Here is a 25,583-nt window from a genome sequence, read left to right as displayed (position 1 = left end):
GCAGTCAGCCAAACTCTGGGGGCTCATTATAAACTGCTGTCAATCGTCTGCTATCAGCAATGTTCTCAACTACTAAAATAAGAATAGATGGGGTGCATTAATAGGTAGAAACCCATCTATCAACATGGTATTAGAGAAAAATATATTTGTGCAGGGCACTTATTTGAAACTTAATTTGAGCCGTTTTTCATTTAATTCAATGAAGAACAGCTCAAGATTACGGGCGTCAATGACGCCTCGCAAAATGCGAGGAGGAGCATTTACGTCAGAAACGACGGAGCTGTTTTCTCCTGAAAACAGTCTGTAATTTCAGACGTAAAAGCCAGTTAGCGTGTGCACATACCCTTATGGCGCAGGGTATGAGTCGTGTATTGAGAGTCGAGGACTGGATTAATTCTGTTCTGTGAGATCAAGAACGTGTTTCCCAAAATAGGTATTATGTAAAATAAACAGCAGCTTTCCTACATTTCATACTATTACAAAATGTTCTGTAACATCAAGATAAATAGTTTATATAATATGGACTATTTTAAACTCCGTACGAGAAGCTGAGATCCGGGTTATATTTTTATAAAGGTGCTAGGCGAAGCTTATTGTTAGAGGAGGATGCATTCCTGCACAGCAGTAGTAAAGCTGTTGGACTTTCTTGGAATGCAGGCCCTGAAGCCGAGCTCTGTTTAAACGTGTAGCCTCTCTAAGATGTGTACTTACACACAAGCAAAAAAATCCACGTTCAACCGGCTTCAGGATGGAACATTTAGGCCACTTATATCCGTCATATTTTTTGGCAACAGACCATTTAGCGGGGTCATTTAGATAACATGACCTCACTGGTCATAGTCTCATGCATACCTCTGCTTCGTACGGAGCCGTAATAGGACACACATAGAGGTGCATGGGGCATCACTGTACCTTCCTTTACCTCGAGGCACACAGGGTTTTTTTTCTACAAGATTACATACAAATCCGACAGAAAAAAAATGATCGCGGCATACGCTATTGAATGCCATAATACCAAGCTATTCTTCCCTAGAAGCATTAGGGTATGTGCACACACGAAACAAAAAAACGTCTGAAAATACAGAGCTGTTTTCAAGGGAAAACAGCTCCTGACTTTCAGCCGTTTTTTTTTTTAGCAACTTGTGTTTTTCACGGCCGTTTTTGGAGCTGTTTTTCTATAGAATCAATGAAAAACGGCTCCAAAAACGACTCAAGAAGTGACATGCACCTCTTTTTCGCGGGCGTTTTTACAAAAAGGCCGCGTAAGAAATGCCCCGTCAGAACAGAACGCTGTATTTCCCATTGAAATCAATGGGCACATGTTTGTAGCCGTTTTTCGTGACGTTTACGGCCCCCGAAAAACGGGTTATAAACACTACGTGAGAATATCTCCCACATTCGGCACAACAGAGCCTCCTGCATTAGGCTCCGGTCCCCTGAACCTGACTACAGAGGAGACTGCTTGTTGTCAGAATCCACTAGTTAACCAGAGAATTCTGTAAACTAGTAGCAAATAGACCCAAGAGTGAAACAGGACTAAGAAAGCAAATTGGATAACTAAGATATATCACAAAGTGCTATACGTTTACATTTTATAGCTACTTGTCTTTGGGTATGTTCACACAGCCTATTTTCGGCCGTTTTTCGGGCCGTAAATGCCCGAAAAACGGCCGAAAAATCGGAAGCAGAACGCCTCCAAACATCTGCCCATTGATTTCAATGGGAAAAACGGCCACAAAAAAAAAGGGCCAGGAAAAAGAAGTGAATGTCACTTCTTGGGAAGTTTTTGGAGCTGATTTTCATAGATTCTATTGAAAACAGCTCCAAAAACAGCTCCGTATTTTCAGACGTTTTTAACTCAGCGTGTGAACATACCCTCAAGGTGATCCTATTTGTGCTGACTGTGTAAGACATTAACATTTCTCCATAAAATCACATCCTCTTCTATCAAGCTGATAAAAATTCTATTCACCTATTTCCTAGTTATATTAGGTTCAGGAAAAGCTGGGTGAAAAATCAATATGTCACCATTGCAGGTTCAATAAAGGGTTCTAACCCAAATTTTACAGACTGTAGAACTCTAAATCTGCCTAGTTAGAAACATATGTTCCCATCTATGGGAAAAGCGTGGTGACTGTTCTATATCATTAAAGCAATTAGAACCTGGAAAATGATATTTAGGGTATGTTCACACGGCCTATTTTCAGACTTAATTCGGGCGTTTTACGCCTCGAATTACGCCTGAAGAAACGGCTCTAATACGGCTACAAACATCTGCCTATTGCTTTCAATGGGTGTTATGATGTTCTGTTCCCACGAGGTGTATTTTTATGCGTTGCTGTCAAAAGACGGCGCGTAAAAAGATGCCCGCGTCAAAGAAGTGCATGTCACTTCTTGGGATATTTTTGGAGCCGTTTTTCATTGACTCCATTGAAAAACAGCTCCAATAACGTCCGTAAAATACGCTGCGAAAAACACGAGTGGTTACAAAAACGTCTGAAAATCAGGAGCTGTTTTCAGGCGAAAACAGCTCTGTAATTTCAGACGTATTTTGCTACTGCGCGTGAACATACCCTTACTACGAAAAATATACAGGCAATAGCATTTATTCATAGACATGAACGCTTTCCTCACTACTTATCCCATGCATGTTCGTGCTGACTTAACAGTAATGTCCAAACACAGATTTCTAATTTTAAATGCCCTATTTTATTCTTGGATGGCCGTCTGATTGTTAATCTGCTTTGACATTTTTGGTTAAAACAGCGGATTGTGTGTTCTTACTGTTCTCTCACCCTGTTTGACCCAATCCCACTAAAAATTTCATTTTATTTACAATTTAACCTAGAAAACCATAAAGTCAATCTCATTCTAAAACAAATAGTTTATAAACAGACTTATAAAATAGTGATCCTACTCTTGTATATTAGGAAATTGCTTATACAACAATTCTATACTACAGGGTGGGCCATTTATATGGATACACCTAAATAAAATGGGAATGGTTGGTGATATTAACTTCCTGTTTGTGGCACATTAGTATATGGGAGGGGGGAAACTTTTCAAGCTGGGTATTGACCATGGCGGCCATTTTGAAGTCTGACATTTTGTATCCAACTTTAGTTTGAATGGCCCCCTGGGTCTCCCGATCTGACCCCCTTAGACTTTTATCTTTGGGGTCATCTGAAGGCAATTGTCTATGCTGTGAATATACGAGATGTGCAGCAACTGAAACTACGGATACTGGAAGCCTGTGCTAGCATTTCTTCTGCGGTGTTGCTATCAGTGTGTGAAGAGTGGGAGAAGAGGGTTGCATTGACAATCCAACACAATGGGCAGCACTTTGAACAAATTTTATAAGTGGTCAGAAACTTGTAAATAACTCATGAAAGAATAAAGTAACGAACCAAGCACACCATTGTTTTTCTTGTGAAATTCTCGATAAGTTTGATGTGTCACATGACTCTCTTCCCATTGAAAAAACTAAAGTTGGATACAAAATGGCCGACTTCAAAATGGCCGCCATGGTCAACACCCAGCTTCAAAAGTTTCCCCCCCTCCCATATACTAATGTGCCACAAACAGGAAGTTAATATCACCAACCATTCCCATTTTATTTAGGTGTATCCATATAAATGGCCCACCCTGTATACTTCTATTATTGGAATCGCTGCCCTTTTTTCCCTTTTTTGGGAGAATGGAATACCGTAGTAGACCAAGCTATTCCATCCTGAGGGATCCAGCTAAAAATGTATATTGTGAAAAATTTGCATATGCAGTCGTTTTTTTTAACATGGGAGACTATGTGTGACGAATGCCACTGCCTGGCACCCGTCAGAGGTATACTTTAAACGTATACCTCAGGGAGCTTCCCGAGGGCCGGAGTCCCTGGGAAAAGCATTATGCAGTGCTTGGCCCGGGAATTTCAGGCCTGGGGAAAACCCTGAAATTACTGTCCATATGTAACAGTGATGTCAGGGGCTTTCAACTACAGAGTCCCCGGCCAGAGCTTCGGTACAGCTCTGGCCGGGGACTCCGGGACTTGAGACACCGCTGACGTCACTGTCCAGATATGGACAGAGACGTCAGGGAATCCACCAATAGTGGAATACCCGGCTAGAACGATGCCAACACTCTGGCTGGGGAATCCGGCATCTTAAAGCCCCTGCTATCCCTGTCCATATATGGACAGTGACGTAAGGGGCTCCTCCAAAAGCAGAATTCCTAGCCAGAGCATTGCCGACACTTTAGCCAGGGATTCTGGCATTACAAAGCCCCTCATGACCCTGTCCAAATATAGACAGTGACTTAAAGGACTTTCCCAAGACAAGCCAGAGCGATTGCGATGCTCTAGCCTAAGACTCCATAGACGGAAACCCCTGACATCACTGTCCATATATGGTCAGTAACGTTAGGAGCTTCCACAGGCACAGCGCTTTAAGTAGCGATGTGCCCAGGGAGTTACGTATACCTTCACCGGAAGGGTTAAAACGCAGTGTGAATCAGGCCTTAGCTAAGGTGTCTAATGTCTCATCCTAGGCTTTTCCTCTATGCTTTACACTTCAGCTCTGCTTGCACAGACAGGCTGCTCTAAATAAACTTAAAGGGGTTGTCCCACAAAACACATGTATACCCTATCCACAGGATAGGGGATACATCTGTGATCGCTGGGGGTCCTACCGCTGGGACCCCCAGCAATAAGGAGAACAGGGGATTGAAAGTCCCCCGAAGTGCTCCATGAGAATGGAGCGCTTGTTCGCATGCCTGACCAGCATTTTTATGGACCTGTTGGAGAGAGAAGGCCCGGATGTCCCATAGAAATTAATGGAGCATGGTCAACCCCTTTAAGCCCACCACAAGCTGATCAAGAAGTCAGTGCATGGAGAGAACTTTTTATCTACACTCGTTTCCATACACAAGGTCCAGTACAATTCTACTTTCTCAACTGTAATCTGCAAACACGAATGCTTATTATACCAATTAGCATCGAGCTCACATGAAACTGTTCACTTCTATTTACCATTCATTTTCATTATTATTTAACTGTATGTTTGCTATGTTTGCATTCAATCACAAGCCTCAGGAAGAATATAATGAAGAACACAGCTCTCAATGTGACCCATTTCTTTTAGTACACGATGGTCTGTTCTCATTATCTCCAATAATTTTCTAATTACAGTAAACTGTGCAAAATAAATTAATTGAGATTGAATGTCTTTTTTTCATCCACTCAACACGACTGGATTTGTAAAATATTTGCATTGTGTGCCAAGTAAAGCGAGTCATGACTGAAAAGTTGAAATCTTAAAATGTGCCCAACATTTATTGTTGTGGAGCAGAAATTAAAGGAGCACATACCCTAAAGTACTAAGTGTGGTGTTATAAGAGGAGCTGCTCATATTACTCACACAAATGTATGTAAATGTTTCTGGAGGTAGTTAGAACTAGACATTGTAAGGGCCCATTGACAGAAACGTGAATCTCGTCCATGTGCTGTGCGTTGAAACAACGCACATCACACGGCCCCATTGATTTCAATGGGGCCATTCACACATGCGGGAGTTTTCGTGCAGCGGGAGTCTGTTGCGTGAAACTCACTGCATGTCCTATATTGGTTAGTATTCACGTACCTACGCGCCCATTGAATTCATGACATCCGTGTGCTGTCTGTGTTTTCCGTATTAATTACATTTAAAAAAAAGTGCTTGCGAGTGCGTGAAAAACACATGCCACTCGCCAAGCACACTGGTCCATAACGCAACGCACACTGACAGATTTACGTGCGTTTTTTATTATCGGAAATCTGTCACGCTCCTGTGAATGGAGCCTAATGATCACGGGGCAGTCACTGAAGAACACTACAGTCATCCTGTCCCCAGCCTGAAATGAGTGTTTACAAAAGACTTTAGATTATAATCAACTACAAACAGACAGTCTGTAGAATATATAAACCTACAACCCATAAACCACAACAATCACTAGAAACAAAAAACAGACCATAAACATTCCTACAATTCTGCAAAGCTCTGAATTTATTAGGCTGGGTTCACACCTGCGTTCCATTGTTCTGCTCTGTCAGAGGAGCGGAACATCGGAAAAACACCACCGATAGCCAACGTAACCCATTGACTTTAATTAGTACCGTCGGGTTTCCGTCGAAATGTCCGTGGTTTTACCGGAAACAATATTGAGGCATGCTGCGCTATTGTTTCCGGTATTTTTGGCCGGATCTGTGATAGAGGCCCATAACGGAGCGTCTAACGCAGATGTGAACGAGGCTTAAAGCCAAATGCACACGATGGGTATTACTTGCAGATTTGCCACGCGTGTTTTCCTGCAGCAAATCTGCAGCGTAATACAGTACCAGCAAAGAAAATAAGATTCCAAGTAATCTCATCTACAAGTTGCCGATTTTTTCTGCACGTAAATTGACCTGCGGTGCGAATTTTAAAATCTGCAGCATGTCAATTTATCTTGCGTTTCCGCCTCCGAATTGTATCAGAATAGTCTATTTAAAACATCACCAAACTCTGCAGCATAAAACCGCACCTATTTCAGTATCAAAATGTAAAAACCGCACATAAAAACGCATTAAAAAGCGCCCTATTAGTTGCGGATTTTACCTTCAGATTTACCTGCATTTACTTGTGGTTTTGCAGCGGATTTTCTGCACCAAATTACGCGACGTGTGCATGTAGCCTAACTCTCTCCTGGCATCAAGCAAAACTAAAGCTGCCCAAATACATGAAATACCCCTTAGGGTATGTGCACACACACTAATTACGGACGTAATTCGGGCGTTTTCGCCCCGAATTACGTCCGAAAATAGCGCCTCAATAGCGTTGACAAACATCTGCCCATTGAAAGCAATGGGCAGACGTTTGTCTGTACACACGAGGCGTATATTTACGCGCCGTTGTCAAATGACGGCGCGTATATAGACGCCCGCGTCAAAGAAGTGACCTGTCACTTCTTTGGCCGTAATTGGAGCCGTTATTCATTGACTCCAATGAAAAGCAGCGCCAATTACGTCCGTAATGGACGTGGCGTTCAAGCGCCTGCACATGCCGTTACGGCTGAAATTATGGGGATGTTTTCAGGCGGAAACATCCCCGTAATTTCAGCCGTTACGGACGCTGTCGTGTGAACATACCCTTACCCTCAACATCTGACGTTGGCAGAGTCTGGAGGCCCAACTTATAACTTGTACGACCAGCTTAATAGTTGCTAAACCATGGTCAGGCCAGTCATCCAGTGACATCAGCGCCTATTAGTTATAGGATATGTAAGCCGGCCATACACATTAGATCAAAGTCTTCTGAATCTGAAGACAATTTAATGTGTATGGGGGCAGCCTGACAGTCCCCAATCACCAGATGGCATGGGAAGAAGGATACGGCATACTCCATATACACATGCCCAATTCTTCATTACCCTGGAAACAACGAAGCAGCAATCTCCCAGAAGGACAGCTATATCCCAATATATCCGCCCACTGAGGGCACCATAAAAAAATGAATGGGTAGCAGTTATTGGATTCCCTAAGGGCAAAGCCACACATGGCGGAATTGCTCTTGAATTCCGCTGCGGACACTCCGCAGCGTTAATCCGCAGCGGAGCCGTTTCTCCATTGCCTTCCACTTCTTTTTAATAGGCTTCGTTTAGACGAGGCAGAAAATTCCGCTGCGGAGCATAGGCTGCGGTGCGGAATTTGGTGTCCGCAGCATACAATGGATGTTGCGGACCAGTGGCGGACTGGTTGCGGACTCATTGCGGAAGTTCTCCATTGACTTCAATGGAGATTCAAAATTCCGCAATGAAGTCCGCAGCTGTCATGCACATGTTATGCGTGCTGCGGATGCGTCTTGCTTTTTTGACAGCTGCGGAGGAAAACCGCCACGTGGGGCGATGCCCTTACAGTTAGGGCATGCCCACACGTGGCGGTTTTCCTCCGCAACTGTCCGCATCAATGCCGCACAGAATCTGCGTTGCAGATTCTGTGGCGGATCTGCCCAAAATGTGCAGTAAATTGATTCGGATTAGCTGCTGCTTACTACGGTCACCCTGGACAGTGACTATTTACTGACGTCTCCTAGCAACGCTCCCGTAATTACGGGAGCCCCATTGACTTCCTCAGTCTGGCTGTAGACCTAGAAATACATAGGTCCAGCCAGAATGAAGAAATGTCATGTCAAAAAAGCAAGACGCATCCGCAGCACACATAACATGTGCATGACAGCTGCAGACTTCATTGCGGAATTTAGAACCTCCATTGAAGTCAATGGAGAACTTCCGCAATGAGTCCGCAACCAGTCCGCCACTGGTCCGCAACATCCATTGTATGCTGCGGACACCAAATTCCGCACCGCAGCCTATGCTCCGCAGCGGAATTTTCAGCCTCGTCTAAACGAAGCCTACTAAAAAGAAGTGGAAGGCAATGGAGAAACGGCTCCGCTGCGGATTAACGCTGCGGAGTGTCCGCAGCGGAATTCAAGAGCAATTCCGCCACGTGTGGCTTTGCCCTAAGGCTTATTACTCACACATTAAGGGTAGGAACACACACAGCGTAATCACTGCGGATTTTTCGCAACAAATTAATTGCGGAAAATCCGCAGCGTTATACAGTAGCAGCAGTGAGGGCGAAATTTCAACAAATCTCGTCCCCACACTGCGGTAAATATCCACCCAAAAAAACGCACAGAAATTGACGGTGCGTGCGATTACTTCAACCGCAGCATGTAAATTAATTCTGCGGATTCGCAACTCTTCTGTTGCGGGTTTACCCATTATAATCAATGGGTTGCTTAAACCCGCAACAAAGCAGTGTGTGTTGCGATATTTGCGGCAGAATCACAGCGATGCGCCGCAAAAATCATAAGAGAAAAAAAAATAATCAAGTTATACTGACGAGAAGAGGGAGGGGGTAAGTATGAATGTTTTTTGGTTTTTTTCTGGCGCCGATTCGCAGCGGAAATTCCGCCAGAAAAACGCATCACAATGTGGTCATTTTCCAGCAGGATTCCCTGCGGTGTTCAGCACGGATACGCTGCCAAGCTTAACGCAGTGTATCTGCACTGAATACGTTGTGTGTGTTCCTACCCTACCTCTGTTGCAATAAGCCAGCCATCAATGAAAATCCCTGTGTGCTGTCATCAATCCCTCCAATTTTTATACGAAAATGAAAGGATTGTGTTTATTAAGTTATTCTGGCGAGATCAATGAGATATAACTGGTGGTGCATAATGAAGTTGCCTTCGTGGTGATGACACATATGCCTGTTTATGGCCGCCATAATATAAATGTGGCATTTTTCATGTAAATTCTTAGACAGAGCTGTAGGGAGTAAACTTTATATCTATATCTGCATTTGTAACGGGTGGTCACATGGGTATATTCATCGAATGCCTTTCATATAATCGCTCTCTCCGACCTTTACAGAATGCACAATTATTCAGCGCTTCATAGATCATTTTGCCTCCTGGCTAGCAGCCCAGTCCAAGCTTATTAATGTTGAGAGAATTATTATGCTCTGTCCTTCATCTCCTGTTGGTTTGTGTGTACAAATCTTTGAGGTTGGCAAGGTGAATTTGGAAAATAGCGGTCAATAAAATTCTTGCTGCAGAAGAAGAGGAGTGGGTTGCTCTTGTCGGAAGCAGTGACCTGTCCACTCTGGGGCTGGGTTCACACAGCCTATTTACGGACGTAATTCGGGCGTTTTAGCCTCGAATTACGTCCGAAAATACAGCTCCAAAGCGTCGGCACACATCTGCCTATTCATTTGAATGGGTTTTACGATGTACTGTGCCGACGGTCATTTTTTTTAAAAAAGACGCCCGCGTCAAAGAAGTGCCTGTCACTTCTTGGGACGTAATTGGAACCGTTTTCCATTGACTCCATGGAAAAACAGCTCCAATTACGTCCGTAATGGACGCAGCGAAAAACGCCTGCACATGCCATTATGTCTGAAATTCCGGAGCTGTTTTCTCCTGAAAACAGCTCCGTAATTTCAGCCGTAACGGAGGCTGCCGTGTGAACATACCCTTGTGGTTAAAACTACTTTTATATAACATCTGCTATTAAGGTAAAGAAACCTACAACATCCACAGAAATCAGGGACTGTTCAAGCATTTTTTACAGAGGGAAACGTTTCATGCCTCTAGTGCCAAGTGCCACCTACTAGCTAAATGTGCCCTTTAGGCCTCGTTTACACGTGCGTGATATACGTGCGTGCGATGCACGTGCTTTTCACGAGTGTCGTACACACCTATATTAGTCTATGGGGGCAGTGCAGACAGTCCGTAAGTTTTGCTCAGCGTGAGTGCGCTGAAAAAAACTCACAACATGTCCTATCTTTGTGCGCTTTTCGCGCATTACGCACCCATTGAAGTCAATGGGTGCGTGAAAACCACGCATGCCGCACGGAAGCACTTCCGTGCGAACTGCGTGATTCGCGCCACAGCTGTCAAACTCTGAATGTAAACAGAAAAGCACCACGTGCTTTTCTGTTTACAAACATCCAAACGGAGTGTCATAATGATGTTAAGCTGTTAAGTGCCTTTTGCGCACGCAAAACGCCGCGTTTTTTGCATGCGCAAAACGCACACGCTCGTGTAAATCAGGCCTTAGAGTAAGTTAAAACGGGTTTTCGGGCAGTAGAAAACATCCATAAATGCTTAATTTTTGTAGATGTAAATTCTTATCGCCTATTATTTATTTTGAATGTGCTCCTCCTACTGCTCCTGCACAAACTATTTCCTTTTATAATTTGCTCTGTATGACTAAGGCCTTATTCACACGGACATGTAAGTACAGTAGTCCGGAATTACATGACTCACAACAACTCCAAACTCATGGCCTCTGTGCTTCTTGGAAATGAACGTGTATCACAATATTAAACTCTCGCTGGACTTTGAACATATAAAAAAAATATTTTATAACACAATATAAATCATCATATAAAAAACAAACAAAAGTAATTAAACCTACCTCATAAACGAAATAAACTTTGGCTTCTACATAGATTCCCATACGGACCACAGCACGGACGGCAGCATTCATACCTGGAAGGAAAGGTTGGACTTTATTAGTGCAAATGTCCAAACAAATATATCCTTTACTTTCTACAATGGGTTAATTTCCATTCTAGATATTGGTCAGCAAGTGAAAGGACAAAAGGTGTATTGGAGTTTTGGAGAGGGGGATGGGAGAAAAAGTTTTTCATGTTTTGGACCCAAAATCACAAAAAAAAACAATTTAGTCCCCAGAAAACTCCATTCAGTTTTTCCAGCAATTCACAAGTAGACTTCCTTTTGTGTTTTAGATCCGCAGGAACAATCCATATTTTGGCCCAAAAAGTTTGGGAATTTGAGATGGATAAGATACTTGCACTAGCCCTCCTTTCCCTAGGGCTAGACCAACTCCATGTGGTGGATGAATACTTGCTATCCCACATTCTTACAGTGACTAGATCACACATAGATAGAAATTGGAAAGGAACAGAAATTCCTTCTATCACAGAAATCACAAACTCCATCCAATACAACTATACCATGGAATTGGTGTCTGGCAGAGAGAGTAATTTCACAAAATGTCAGCAAATATGGGCCAAATGGGCAGATTACCTAAACCCTAATATGGGTAACTGACTTAAATTCAATAACTCTGAGCAGTCTCTCTTTGCTCTATCTTATCGCACTCCTGAAATTGTGCGCTCGGGTAGCTAACTGCGTTGGTGTTTTCTTCGGTGATTATGTGGCTTTGGGTCCTCCTGTGTCAGTTTGGTTACAATAAAAACAGCACATGTGAATCCAGTCAAAAACATAGAGTTAGGCCCCCTTTCTATTACGTTTCTGCCCTACGTTTAGTGTGTAAGACAGGAAAGCTCCCGACGTACATGCCTCCATTGTCAGACATGCCTCCTTTTGACCTCTGTCTGGCCAACATATATCATATATGGACAGTTACGTCAGTAGCTTCCCAAGGGGCGAAGTTACCAGGCAGGGTATCAGGATTCAGAAAGGGGGAGCTCTCCGAATTCTGATGCTGTCTGGGGTCTCTGGATGAGGTAGTGGCAGTGCTGGATGAGGTAGTGGCAGTGCTGGATGAGGTAGTGGCAGTGCTGGATGAGGTAGTGGCAGTGCAGGATGAGGTAGTGGCAGTGCAGGATGAGGTAGTGGCAGTGCTGGATGAGGTAGTGGCAGTGCTGGATGAGGTAGTGGCAGTGCTGGATGAGGTAGTGGCAGTGCAGGATGAGGTAGTGGCAGTGCTGGATGAGGTAGTGGCAGTGCTGGATGAGGTAGTGGCAGTGCTGGATGAGGTAGTGGCAGTGCAGGATGAGGTAGTGGCAGTGCAGGATGAGGTAGTGGCAGTGCCGGATGAGGTAGTGGCAGTGCAGGATGAGGTAGTGGCAGCGCAGGATGAGGTAGTGGCAGTGCAGGATGAGGTAGTGGCAGTGCAGGATGAGGTAGTGGCAGTGCAGGATGAGGTAGTGGCAGTGCTGGATGAGGTAGTGGCAGTGCGGGATGAGGTAGTGGCAGTGCTGGATGAGGTATTTAATGGCAGTGCTGACTAGGGTCTCTGGCTGTGATAGTGGAAGTGCTTGATGCACTGGATGAGGTAGTGGCAGCGCTGGATGCTGCAGAGGGCGGCTGTGCCGTTGATGCACCCAGGTGCCCTGCTCCCTGGGCCTGTGAATCTTTCTATGAGGTGGTCCTTATTGAGTCTGCTTCTCCTGGCAGTCCAAGCAGTGAGAGCTGGCACTGTTGCACTCCTCACAAGTTGAGAAGCGCTGCTCATCATAAGGAGAGGGGACACGACCAGTAGGCACAGAGAAGCGGGTCTACATTTTGTTATAGAGAGGGGACTGTATAGGTAACATAATCCCTATAATATATATGTAGATACTACCATTTTGAAACTGAAATAACATAATAGCACACCATAGGTACCATACGAAAGACTTTTATTATATTTAATCAAATGTTAGAAACAATGGCCATCAAGACCTAAAATGACACACAGGTTAAAACAGCATGGTGGTGGTGGGAGGGACTACAATAAACAAAACAGCATATCACACCAGTAATATAACAAGGAAGCACTAGTAATATATATATATCATAAAATATCACATGCTATAACAATAGACACTGTTTCAAGAGACAAAAAGTATACACTCAGTACAATACTGTATGTCAGTGCTGTCTCAAAGGTAAAGAGCCATTCAAAACATAGATACTACCAAGGTTGAATACCATCCGCTGTGCTGCATAATGAGTCCCAAATAATACCGGACCACCACCACAGAAACCTAACATATCCAACTGTATGCCTATTCAGTGGGATATGTTGCAGCTTTCTGTCGGAGGTATATTTCTGGAGACCTCTGGATGTATACATACCTCCAATGGAAGACTCCATCGTCAATGTGAATAGGGCCAATCATTATATGTACACTGCATTGCTTAGCTTGCTCTTGTGATCTGAATTCTAGGCAGTGTCATATTTGACCCAGGCACGGTAAGGGGTGTGGGGGAATTTATTAAGACGTTTGTTTTATACGCTAGTCTTAATCTAAGGAGCCCGTAGATGAGCCTAATTTATTAAGAGATTAATAAATTAGGCACATATTTGGTCACCCATGTGCCAGTAAGTCAAATCTTTGTAAAATGCTTATATAAAAGTTTATTCAGTGTTTTTTTAATCCGTCGAGTCTCCTCATCTGTTCTTTCTGCTCAGTCTTCTGCTTTAGATCTTGTGAAATGTCACACTATATTGCAGGTCTGTGCTAGAAACAAGTGATGGTTTATAAGACTTTATGGATTACTGGTTGTTTAATGGTGAACATATATGCTTCCGACGCTCTCTTTCATCTGACAAAACCTTTATTTTATTTGCTTCCTCCCCCTGTATATTACTCAGTGTAAATGAAATGGCCTTCTGGTCGTCACCCACTACGCTCTTAAGTCCCTCCTTGTTGTATCCTTGCACATATGTTATAAGATTGATGAGTTAAAGAAAAGTCAACCCTAAATCTGCATCTAATATTCATCGGCTGTCTGATTTAGCAGACAAGAGATGGATCAGACAGAGCAAAATCAATAAAGTAGCAAATCACTGAGATTAGGCTTTAAGGGCCTGTTCACACTGAGGTTTTTTTAGACAGATTTTGACCTGCCTGCACTTTCTTGTCATGGTTTTCTGCAGCGTTTTAAGCCCGTGGTCATTGAGCGGGCTGGGGAAAAAACGCTGCCAAAAAAACGCTTTGGAATCAATAGCGGGTCGGATGCAGATCCGGGGCAAGAAGAAGAATGCTACTTTTTTCTAACGTGAGAGGCTAAAATCCGCCGTGGAAAAAAACGCTCTGCCTCCCATTGAATTTAATGGGAGCCGTTTCAGAAGTTTTTTGGCACTGATTCCAACGCTTTTTCCACATCAAAAAAACTCTGTGTGACCTGGGCCTAAGTGGTTGTCTTGCTGTAGACATTGATGGCATATCGCTACTATTTGGGGTATGGCAGGCAAGGAGACATGGTCTACCATTGATTATAATGGGCCGACTATGTGGCCTCGTGAAAAAAAGGAGACACAGTGGTCAGACCCCCACCATTTGTATATCAACTGCATATCCAATTTATACATCATCGATGTCTTTCCAAAGTCAATCCCTTTAGGGCCTCATGTACGAAGCAAAACAGTATCCACGCAGCATGTACAGTCCCTGCAGTACCCTATATGGTTGCAGTCACACGCGACAGATTCTGTTGCAGTAATTTCTGAGACTAAAATTAGTTCCATTAATCTGAATGGGGTTGTTTCTGCAGCAGGTGAATGGATTTAAGAAAGTTGGAATTGATTTTCAGTCACAGAAATTTCTGCAACTAAGGCCTCATGCACACAACCGTGTTCGGTCCGTGATATACGGTCCGCATGTTGCCCACATTTCCCGGACCGAACACAGTTCAGGGAGCCGGGCTCCTACATCAGAGTTATGTATGATGCTAGGTGTCCCTGCCTCCCCGCGGGAGTACTGTCCCGTACTGAAAGATATTTTCAGTAAGGGACAGTAGTCCCGCGTGGAGGCAGTGTCTCACAGAGTCATACATAACTATGATTTAGGAGCCCGGCTCCCTGAACTGTGTTCAGTCCGGGAAATGTGGGCAACATGCGGACCGTATATCATGGGTTGAACACGGTCATGTGAATAAGGTCTAAATCTGCCGTGTGTGACTGCAACTTAACAGTTCCATGTGCCAACCTATGGTGCCTTCATAAAAGCGCCTTATTCTGCTTCCATAATGAAGGATATGATGGCGCATACCACGATTGATTAAATCAGAGGCACACGGAGGTACAGTATGGGCCACAAGATTTCTATCGGTGCAATATTACAGATCCGCACCACGCAGATCCATAATACAATCGAGTACATGATGCCTAACTTTCTTCCATTGCTCATACACGTATGTACATATAAATCTCAAGTTTTCTAACCAATAGTTATCGAATGTAGAGGCTGAACCTCTCATATTAAGGCCCCATGCACACGGCCATTGTTCTATGTCCCTGGGGTATCTGTTGTTCAACGGCTAGCACACGGACACATTCATTTCTAATGGCCCCATGCACACGACCGTGGCTTCCACTGATTCGTGTGCAGGTCATGGGACAGAGCCGCAAAACTTGGAGCAGGTCCTATTCCTGTCCGTGTTCGAAGCTCGGTCTCGCCCATTCAAGTCAAACCTATGGAACATACGGAACGGATGCGGAGGAGACACTGATGACACACACGGACCGCACACAACGGATCCGTTGTTTACGGGCCGCAAAGTACAAACAGTCGTGTGCATGTAGCTTAAAGCACAGCAATAGTGGGCATTTTATATTCTAGTTGGGCTGTCCATTTATTGACTGGATCAGATCTTTGTGGAAAATTGTATCATCTGGTAATTCAGAACGCTCGTTAATCTGACACTTGTCTCTTCTCGTTGACATCTGATTCTGTTACATTGAAAATTAGAAATTGAAGGTGTCGGTGTTATACATATACCATGAATGCACTGTATCCTAGGAAGTTACAAAGGTGAGTTACATAGCTATGTAATAAGCTTATGGGATTTACAGGGGGCCTTATGTTTTCTTCATTCACCAGAAGGGAAACAGACCCTCCCATGTCTTTCCTTAAAGCACAGCTATTATTCTAACCGGATAAAACGCACACGTCTTCACAACATCAATTGTTCTGTAATCCCCTAAATTTCTGTTTTAGGATTATTGTAATGATCTTTGTGTTCTCCGAAAAGCTCCAATAAACCAATAAGACACAGAAAGAGGGATATGGGGAGGTTACAGGTACATCAGACACCCACCATGAAGAATATAAGATACTGGGGGACCATGTGTAATAACTGATGCAAACTGTGATGTAGACAAAAATGGCAGAATATATATTTTCAATAAAAGTATTCAAAACTTACAACAGTTCATTGCTGTGTTTAGAAAATATTAACTTCAGGTGTTTTGAAAATTTATAATATTGTATTATTATTATTAGTAACCTGTTACATGTTACATTATACACAGTGACATTTCTTTAAACCGGCATCTATTCACCCATAGTCTGATAATCCAGCACTTCTTTTTCGCATAGAACTGCAATGTTTACTGAAAGAGACATATTTTAGGCTATGTTCACACGCTTAACAAAAAACAGCTAAAAATACGGAGCTGTTTTCAAGGGAAAACAGCCTCTGATTTTCAGTCGTTTTTTATGCATCAAGCGTTCTTTGATGCGTTTTTCACGGCCGTTTTTGGAGCTGTTTTTTTATTGACCCAATGAAAAACGGCTCCAAAACACGACTCGTGTAAACGGTCGTGTAAGAGTCGCCCTGTGGGAACAAAACATCGATCTGCCCGTTGAAATCAATGGGCAGATGTTTGGAGGCGTTCAGCCCGCATATTTTCAGCCATTTTTCGGGGCATTTATGGCCCAAAAAATGGCTGAAAATAGGCCGTGTGAACATATCGTTAGAGTTTGCTGTCGCAACACCGAGACCCCCAGTAGTTCTATTTAATTGAACTAAGATGACCATAAGGAGCAGAGAGAACCAAAATAAATCCTTCAGATTAAAAAACAAATTTATGGTAGCAGATTTTTTTGCTTATTTTGTGTTTCTCTACCCTTACAAGTGAGTTTTATATACTTTGTTATGACCATCTGATAATCCAGAGTGTCTGATAATCGGGCAAATATCAAGTCCCACCAATGTCAAATTTAAGGAATTTTTGTGTATTCTTTTAACTGCAATATATGGAAACTGGTGAGGATTTTGATTCGCTCCCACTTAGGCCCCCTACACACAATTTCAGCCTTCCGTCGGCATTACTCCTGACCTATAACTCTGACGGAAGGCTGCAACCTATTCCACGATATAGACAAACAGTGGTATATGTCACTCGACCCACCTGGGCAGCGAGCTACCTAAAGTGCTGTGCCGGGGGAAGCTGCTGACATCACTGTCTATATATAGACAGTGATGTTGGGAGCTTCCTGACGCATACATTTCACATAAACCTGTGACGGATGCCATACAATGGCATCTGTAACCCATAAGCTCCAGTAATAAAGTAACTTATACTGCACCATATACTTTTTTTTCAGGATCCCTCAGGATGGAATAGTGTAGTCTACTATGTTATTCCATTCTTCAAAAAAAGGTATAACGGCATAAATGACACTGACGAAGGCCAAAAGGACACTATTTTGGTCTCCATCGGGCTAATGGTGCCCTATGGACACATTTATCATGCACATCAGGAGCTTTCCAGACATACACGATATACAAAGGACACAAACGCGATGTGAAGAGAACCTAATGAAGGCAGCGATTATGAGAACATATTATGTAACTGCTCATAAGGCAATTCACTAATATAATAGATAAAGAGGTTTTCTTGGCTTTTCAATAGTATATCAATGTATGATCAGTTGCTGTCTGACTGCCGGGACCCCCACAATAAGCAGAACTAATGGGTCTCTTCATTGTTTTTCCAGGCACAGCCTTGGCCGTGTGAGTGTGGCTATGCCTAGTACTGTAGCTCAACACCATTTATTTAACGTTCTTCAGATTAGTGGGGTTACCGGACCCCCAATGACCATACATTGATGACCACTTCTATCTTTAGCAATCAAAGAAACGTAAGAAATATATTTTTTTAAATAATAATGTAGGATTAACATTATATATTATTTAGCTTTCTAATAATATGACCCTGACCGGCCTCTGCAGTCGAGTACAGTTTCTGTATTTGACGTATGACTTGTAGGGCAATAATTTTAATTCTGGTATGGCTATAATGTACTAATGAACAACTAATAATACATTTTTATATACCGGATTACATGCACTGACTGGACGCTGGCCATGTCTGTATTGACAGAAAACGTTACTGCAGCGAGCTCTACTTCAATCTGAAGAGTCTGAAGGGCAGAACAACATTTCTTATTCTAAATTTGGAGGATAAAAGGGTCTATTTTAAGCCAAGGGCCTCCTGGTTTATTTTTCCCTAGAGGCTCCAATGACAAAACCAGCCCCCCCCCCCCCACACAATGCAATCGCTCCAAATATTCCGTCCATCCCAATGACCTTGCATGGCTGCACTGAGGGTCACACCTAAGGGTATGTGCACACACACTAATTACGTCCGTAATTGACGGACGTATTTTGGCCGCAAGTAGTGGACCGAACACACTGCAGGGAGCCGGGCTCCTAGCATCATACTTATGTACGACGCTAGGAGTCACTGCCTCTCTGCAGGACAACTGTCCCGTACTGTAATCCTGTTTTCAGTACGGGACAGCAGTTCCACGGAGAGGCAGGGACTCCTAGCATCGTACATAACTATGATGCTAGGAGCCCGGCTCCCTGCACTGTGTTCGGTCCACTACTTGCGGCCGAAATACGTCCGTCAATTACGGACGTAATTAGTGTGTGTGCACATACCCTAATGCTCAAGGCACCCTCGTGCCCTCCCAACATTCACCTTCACAGTCTATAAATCCTTGGAGACACTTATTGACTTCAATTCCGTTGTTTTTTGTCTCCATGAAATGAATAATGTGATATGTTTATTGTCTTAACCACCTTAGTCCTAATTTTCATCCAAATTTCAATAAAAACCCAAACCGTGTCTACTTCACACATTTTCTGCCAATAAGTAAAACTTTATAGTTTCCCGTCATCGCCATCCCTTTGAAAACTGAGTAATAAGGCTGAGTTCAAACTACGCAATTGTGCCACATACTTTTTTTTTAGTTAAACCCTGGATTGTTTCCTCAAGAAAGCAGAGGGATACTTTAATGTGTCTGAACCGCTTCTCAACCACACCATGTGTTGTCAAGCCTACGACTGGAGCTGCATACGCGGAAAAGTTATCTCCCGCGACTAAACCGGGCGTGCACATTTCACTGGAGACGGAGAAATAAGCTGCTGCCAGGCATCTCATGTGTCAGCCCAATCCCTCTTTCGGAAATCTGCTATCAGGGGACAGACGACAGATTCCCATACACATTAGACGGTCAATCCATCCTGCTGAAATTGAAAGGTTTGGCCGACTTTGAACTTATGTATATAGCCAGCTTTAGGCTTTGTTCACATGGAGGTCATGGTACCGTTCCATCAGGTTTATGTTACCCCGACAGGCAAAATAGCATAGTCTACGCTAACCTGCCCATTAAAAAAACCTGGGTCCAAACGTACCAATTATAAGCCAATAGTATCATTTAGGCCACTTTCAGACGTGGCAGAGTTTTTCCGCTGCAAATGTTGGTGCAGATTCGGGGCAATTACGCAACGAATCTGCAGCAACATTTGCATATTTGACAGGTAATTCAGACGTTGCAGAGAACACAGCAGACTTGCCACAGATTTAATTTTTTGCATTGCAAAGGCTGAAATCCACAGTGAAATTCCGCTTCTTCTCCGCAACATAATATGCTGCTGCGGAGGGGAAATTCTGCACCGCGGCCTGATTTCCGCACAATTTCCCGCAACGTCTGAACTAAGCTTCCTAAAAATTTATAGAAACAAATGTAAAAAACGGCTGCAGCAGAATTCCACTGCGGACTGTCCACAGCGGAATTCAACAGCAACGTGGCCTTAGGGTATAAATTGATTAAAACAGATCTTTTATGAATCACGACACCAGTGTTTTACTGACATATTTGTCATGTAACAGTTGTATATATGTTGCATGTACTGTACATACTGCACCATGTATTCCTAGAGACTGCAGCTGTTAGGCAGGTGGTTGTAAAAATCACGGCACTTTACAACTTCAATGCTTCCCCATGGGAGTAAAAGTCTCAGATGATCTTACAACATCATAAAATATCCTATCCAGTCAGATCTTTTGCAATAGTCACATTGAAATCGTACGGCCGTCATCCCACAATTTGTCTACGACTAGCAGGAGACGCTTTGTCACAAAGACTTTAGCCCATATTTATCAAAAATGCGGTCATTTCAGCCAATTTCTAGCGTTATTATCGCCAAATTAAATCTAGACTGTTTTATTGGCTTATGTTGTGACAAGTTTATGACAAGTTTATGCCTACATCCATCTGCCCTCTTTACTGCCATTAACTTTCGATAGGTAAAACTTTTGTGTAGTAGAGATGCAACTTTTTATTCCCCTCATTTGCAACTTTTTTTTTTTACTGTGAATGACACTTTTGGTTCTGTTTTTATTTATTTTATGTCTATATGCATTATTCCAGCATGTAAGGGTGTTGTTAGACATGTCACACGGTCATGTCCCCATCAGTTAATATCAGGATATTGGTATCTGCGCTACACTTATATGCAGAGATATTTGTGTTGAGAATAGTCATTTTTTTAAAGGGAACCTGTCAGTAAGTCTGGGGTCTCAAAACTACTGACAGGTTGATAAAGGGGAGGGGGAGGGCGTTGTAAACATAGCTTTTCTCTAGGTCATGCAAGTTGCATGACCAAGAAAATAATGTTTAATGCCCCTGGAGCACCGATCGCAAGTGCCACTAAGGCGGGACTTGATGTGTAAGTGCTCCTGCACTGCACGCTGCCAGCCTCACCCCTCTACTCCTAGTGACGGCTCACGTGGTCTCCTGAATGGCAGGGAGTGGCACTTGCGACTGCTGCATCGGGGGAACCAAATGTCACTTTCTCGGTCATGCAACTTTGAAATGCCCTCCGCCTCCCTTAATTTGCTCTGCCCGCAGTTTTGATGCCTCAAAACTACTGACAGGTTCCCTTTAACTATGAGTTTTCTGCTACTTGACATTGATATCAATAACAAGAGACATTTTGCATTCAGGTCAGATACATTTTCTGATCAGACGTGTTACCATTTCACACATTTGCACAACCAACTATCTCCAGAAACATTCATCACCGCAAATATATAAGATAAATCTTTATGTGCACAGAAGTAGCAGAGCTGATTATGTTTTTTAACCCCTTTGGATTACATCGTTTGTGCTTTGCTATTACTCGTAGGATAACCACAAGTCCTGTTTAAAGAATGATGTGGATAACAAGCACATTACTTGCTTAGCTCTGCTACATCTGTAAAAGAAGAACAATATATCAGTCGGCCAGGAATTCCTGATGCTTTATTAAACGTTATCATCATTATAAATGTACAGTGGTAAGACCTTGAAATGTATTTAGAGGTGATGATGATGATGATGGTGATGATGACGGTGATGATGCTACCCACAAGTGTTTCCACCCAGAATACGTCACTCATAGGAAGCTCTACAAGGCCTCCCACTGCTGCACGTACACACATCAAGAGCGGCTGTGAGGAGAATGAGAGCAGGGAGGGATTACAGGATAGAAGATACAGTAACAGGTTATCAGAAGTAGGAGCACACTGACTAACATCATCATCATCATCATCATCATCGGCGTCATGGCAACTGATACAGGATGACAAAGCAGCCAATGTATCTAAGCCACCTTACACAAAATACAGGGCTTGACTGAATGAAATATTAGTTCTAGTGATGGAAATTGTGCAAAAATATGCAGATGTAGTAGAGCTGAGTTTGTCATTTGGCACAGCTCGTTGTTGTTTTCAGTAGGACCGTGAGTAAACATACTGCCTTATCATATATTTCATCAGCATTGGCTACACTAAATCCAATCTAGTGTACTCTGTTATCAGCCAGACAGAATATTCCATAAAGAAAGTACGCGATCACTACTTTATGTCACATATTTACGCCTCTGATAACCCCCACATTTATTTACATACATATTTGCAGCTCTTTTATAAGCTGCAGACTTTGGGTTTAGTATTAGTTTCTAAATCAATGCTCAATTTTTAATTTCAAATCAATTTAACAGAGAACTTTGCAGGTTTGTCGGTTGTACCAAGTGTACAAATATTAGTAGCACAGGGTTGTGCTGGCACTTGTGGTTCTACAGAAGCGGACGGAGCACGTGTTGCTTAGTAGTAATAATTGATAATATAGTAAGTAGGCCAAGTGTGTGGGTGGAGGAGAAATGAGAGGATGTGAAGATACAGTGTAATCATTGCATGAAAAGCCCGCAATGCAGCAGAGTGGAGTCACCACTGAGCACAGCTGGATCCGCCTCCTGTCATAGGTGACCTGCCAGCTCTGCTTCATGCAGGATCTCACCATCTTCACAGGGTCACCCCTTCTACATTCACCCGTCCTTCTACCACACACGAGGCTGATTGTCAGCTATGTGGAGGCGATAGTATAGGAATGATCCTACCGCCACGTCTCACATACTAATCTGGAGCAATGTTATCTTCTCAAGATGGCCTAAAGCCAACCGGTTATCAATTTATGCCACTAAGGACTTTGTATGGGCCGCCATGCGTATCTGGAATGAGGATATTTAGGCTGCTGGCATGGGTACAGCTGGCAGGACTACACTACTGCCAATCTATGATGTAATGCTATGACCCCAAGAGTCCCTACATACCGGGAGAGTTACCGTGATTAGAGTGTAAGCTCTGATGTGCAGGGTCCTCACTCAGTTATGTTTCTTATTTTATATATACTGTTTCCTCTGATTGTAAGCACTGATGTTGCCGCTCTATAAATAATGATAAATATTGTTACATAATGTGCAGAACAGCTGACAACCAATGGACCACATAGAGGCCTGACCTTGAGAATATACAGAGCTCATTTCCAATACTACAGCAGATGCAGCAATGCTGAGGATATATATATGTATATGTGAACCAGATTACAAACTCGGCTCTGCTACATCTGTGGCCACAGGTTCAAAACTGATGGGTTATTCTGGAGATAGGAAAAGGGTTGATGGATTATATGAGGCCTATTTGTTTCTATGGAGGTTTAGGGATGGGTGGTGGACAGTTAGCTGTCATCACTGAACTCACATAGCCACACAAGATAGTATATACATATATACAGTACATATATACCAAAGGTCAAGTAAGACATCTCTAGCAGTGAGTATGGTATGTTGCCACCTTACCTTGAGCATCTCCTCCACTGGTCAGGACCCCTATGGCTTTACCAGCTCCAGACAGGTTCTCAAAAAACTTTTGTGGCTGTGCCATGATTGCAGTTCCCTTTCCTCTATACTATGAGTAATAAATATACATATAATGATATAAGTTTCTCTCTCTGTGTATATATCTATATAACAAATTCACTACTAGCTCTGCTGAAAATATAAATATTCTTTACACTAAATGCAATAAGAAAATATAAGACTGTCCATGCAATAAATAAAATAGAAGCTGTGATGTGCCGGGAGAGAGTGGGCGTCTGCGGCTCTGCACCCTCCTGTTCCTCTTCTCCTCTCCCGTGTCTGAGACACTGCTGCAGCTCAGCAACCGAGCTCTAGTGACGGCACCTTAGACACGCCCCTTCATTTACATAGCCACGCCTCTACCCCGCAAAGGAACTGAAAGCAGCAAGCTGCGTGAGAACGACAAGTGGGCGGGGATTGGCGGCTGATGCAAATACCGGGAAGTCACCAGTGGGCGGGGCTCACATCCCCTTGTGGCTCTTCCTAGTCAGCTGTACTTGGGAGACGATGAGGGGAGTAGTGACACTGACCTCCGGGAGTAGTGACACTGACATGAGGGAGTAGTGGCACTGACATGAGGGAGTAGCGACACTGACATGAGGGAGTAGCGACACTGACATGAGGGAGTAGCGACACTCACATGAGGGAGTAGCGACACTGACATGATGGAGTAGCGACACTGACATGAGGGAGTAGTGACACTGACCCGAGGGAGTAGTGACACTGACATGAGGGAGTAGTGACACTGACATGAGGGAGTAGAGACACTGACATGAGGGAGTAGTGACACTGACCTGAGGGAGTAGCGACACTGACCTGAGGGAGTAGCGACACGGACATGAGGGAGTAGTGACACTGACCTGAGGGAGTAGTGAAACTGACATGAGGGAGTAGTGACACTGACATGAGGGAGTAGTGACACTGACATGAGGGAGTAGTGACACTGACCTGAGGGAGTAGTGACACTGACCTGAGGGAGTAGTGACACTGACATGAGGGAGTAGTGCCACTGACATGAGGGAGTAGTGACACTGACATGATGGAGTAGCGACACTGACATGAGGGAGTAGTGACGCTGACATGATGGAGTAGTGACGCTGACATGATGGAGTAGTGACACTGACATGAGGGAGTAGTGACACTGACATGAGGGAGTAGTGACACTGACATGATGGAGTAGTGACACTGACATGATGGAGTAGTGACACTGACATGAGGGAGTAGTGACACTGACCTGAGGGAGTAGTGACACTGACATGAGGGAGTAGTGACACTGACATGAGGGAGTAGCGACACTGACATGAGGGAGTAGCGACACTGACATGAGGGAGTAGCGACACTGACATGAGGGAGTAGCGACACTGACATGAGAGAGTAGTGACACTGACCCGAGGGAGTAGTGACACTGACATGAGGGAGTAGTGACACTGACATGAGGGAGTAGTGACACTCACATGAGGGAGTAGCGACACTGACATGATGGAGTAGCGACACTGACATGAGGGAGTAGCGACACTGACATGAGGGAGTAGCGACACTGACATGAGGGAGTAGTGACGCTGACATGATGGAGTAGTGACGCTGACATGATGGAGTTGTGACACTGACATGATGGAGTAGTGACACTGACATGAGGGAGTAGCGACACTGACATGAGGGAGTAGCGACACTGATATGAGGGAGTAGCGACACGGACATGAGGGAGTAGTGACACTGACATGAGGGAGTAGTGACACTGACATGAGGGAGTAGTGACACTGACATGAGGGAGTAGTGACACTGACATGAGGGAGTAGTGACACTGACATGATGGAGTAGTGACACTGACCTGAGGGAGTAGTGACACTGACCTGAGGGAGTAGCGACACGGACATGAGGGAGTAGTGACACTGACCTGAGGGAGTAGTGAAACTGACATGAGGGAGTAGTGACACTGACATGAGGGAGTAGTGACACTGACATGAGGGAGTAGTGACACTGACATGAGGGAGTAGTGACACT

At 43.7% G+C, this 25,583-nt stretch overlaps 1 protein-coding gene across 3 annotated transcripts in view; it reads right to left on the bottom strand.

Annotated features, from left to right (window-relative positions):
• The window catches only part of PFKP (phosphofructokinase, platelet), a 103,398-nt gene extending 79,508 nt beyond the window's left edge, over positions 1–23,890 (bottom strand). For 2 of the 3 annotated variants that reach the window (XM_075827442.1, XM_075827441.1), the window contains exons 1-2: positions 23,523–23,890; positions 10,987–11,060 (exon numbers count right to left, since the gene is read on the bottom strand). In XM_075827442.1, the coding sequence (XP_075683557.1) occupies positions 10,987–11,060; positions 23,523–23,607 (159 nt within the window). In that variant the 5' untranslated portion in view covers positions 23,608–23,890. The remainder of the gene's footprint in view (positions 1–10,986; positions 11,061–23,522) is intronic. The other variant, XM_075827439.1, reaches the window with a different exon arrangement.
• Between the last annotated feature and the right edge of the window lie 1,693 nt (positions 23,891–25,583).

The sequence above is a fragment of the Rhinoderma darwinii genome, chromosome 5, assembly GCF_050947455.1.
Source record: "Rhinoderma darwinii isolate aRhiDar2 chromosome 5, aRhiDar2.hap1, whole genome shotgun sequence".
NCBI lineage: Eukaryota > Metazoa > Chordata > Amphibia > Anura > Rhinodermatidae > Rhinoderma > Rhinoderma darwinii.
This window is presented reverse-complemented; position numbering and strand designations above follow the sequence as displayed.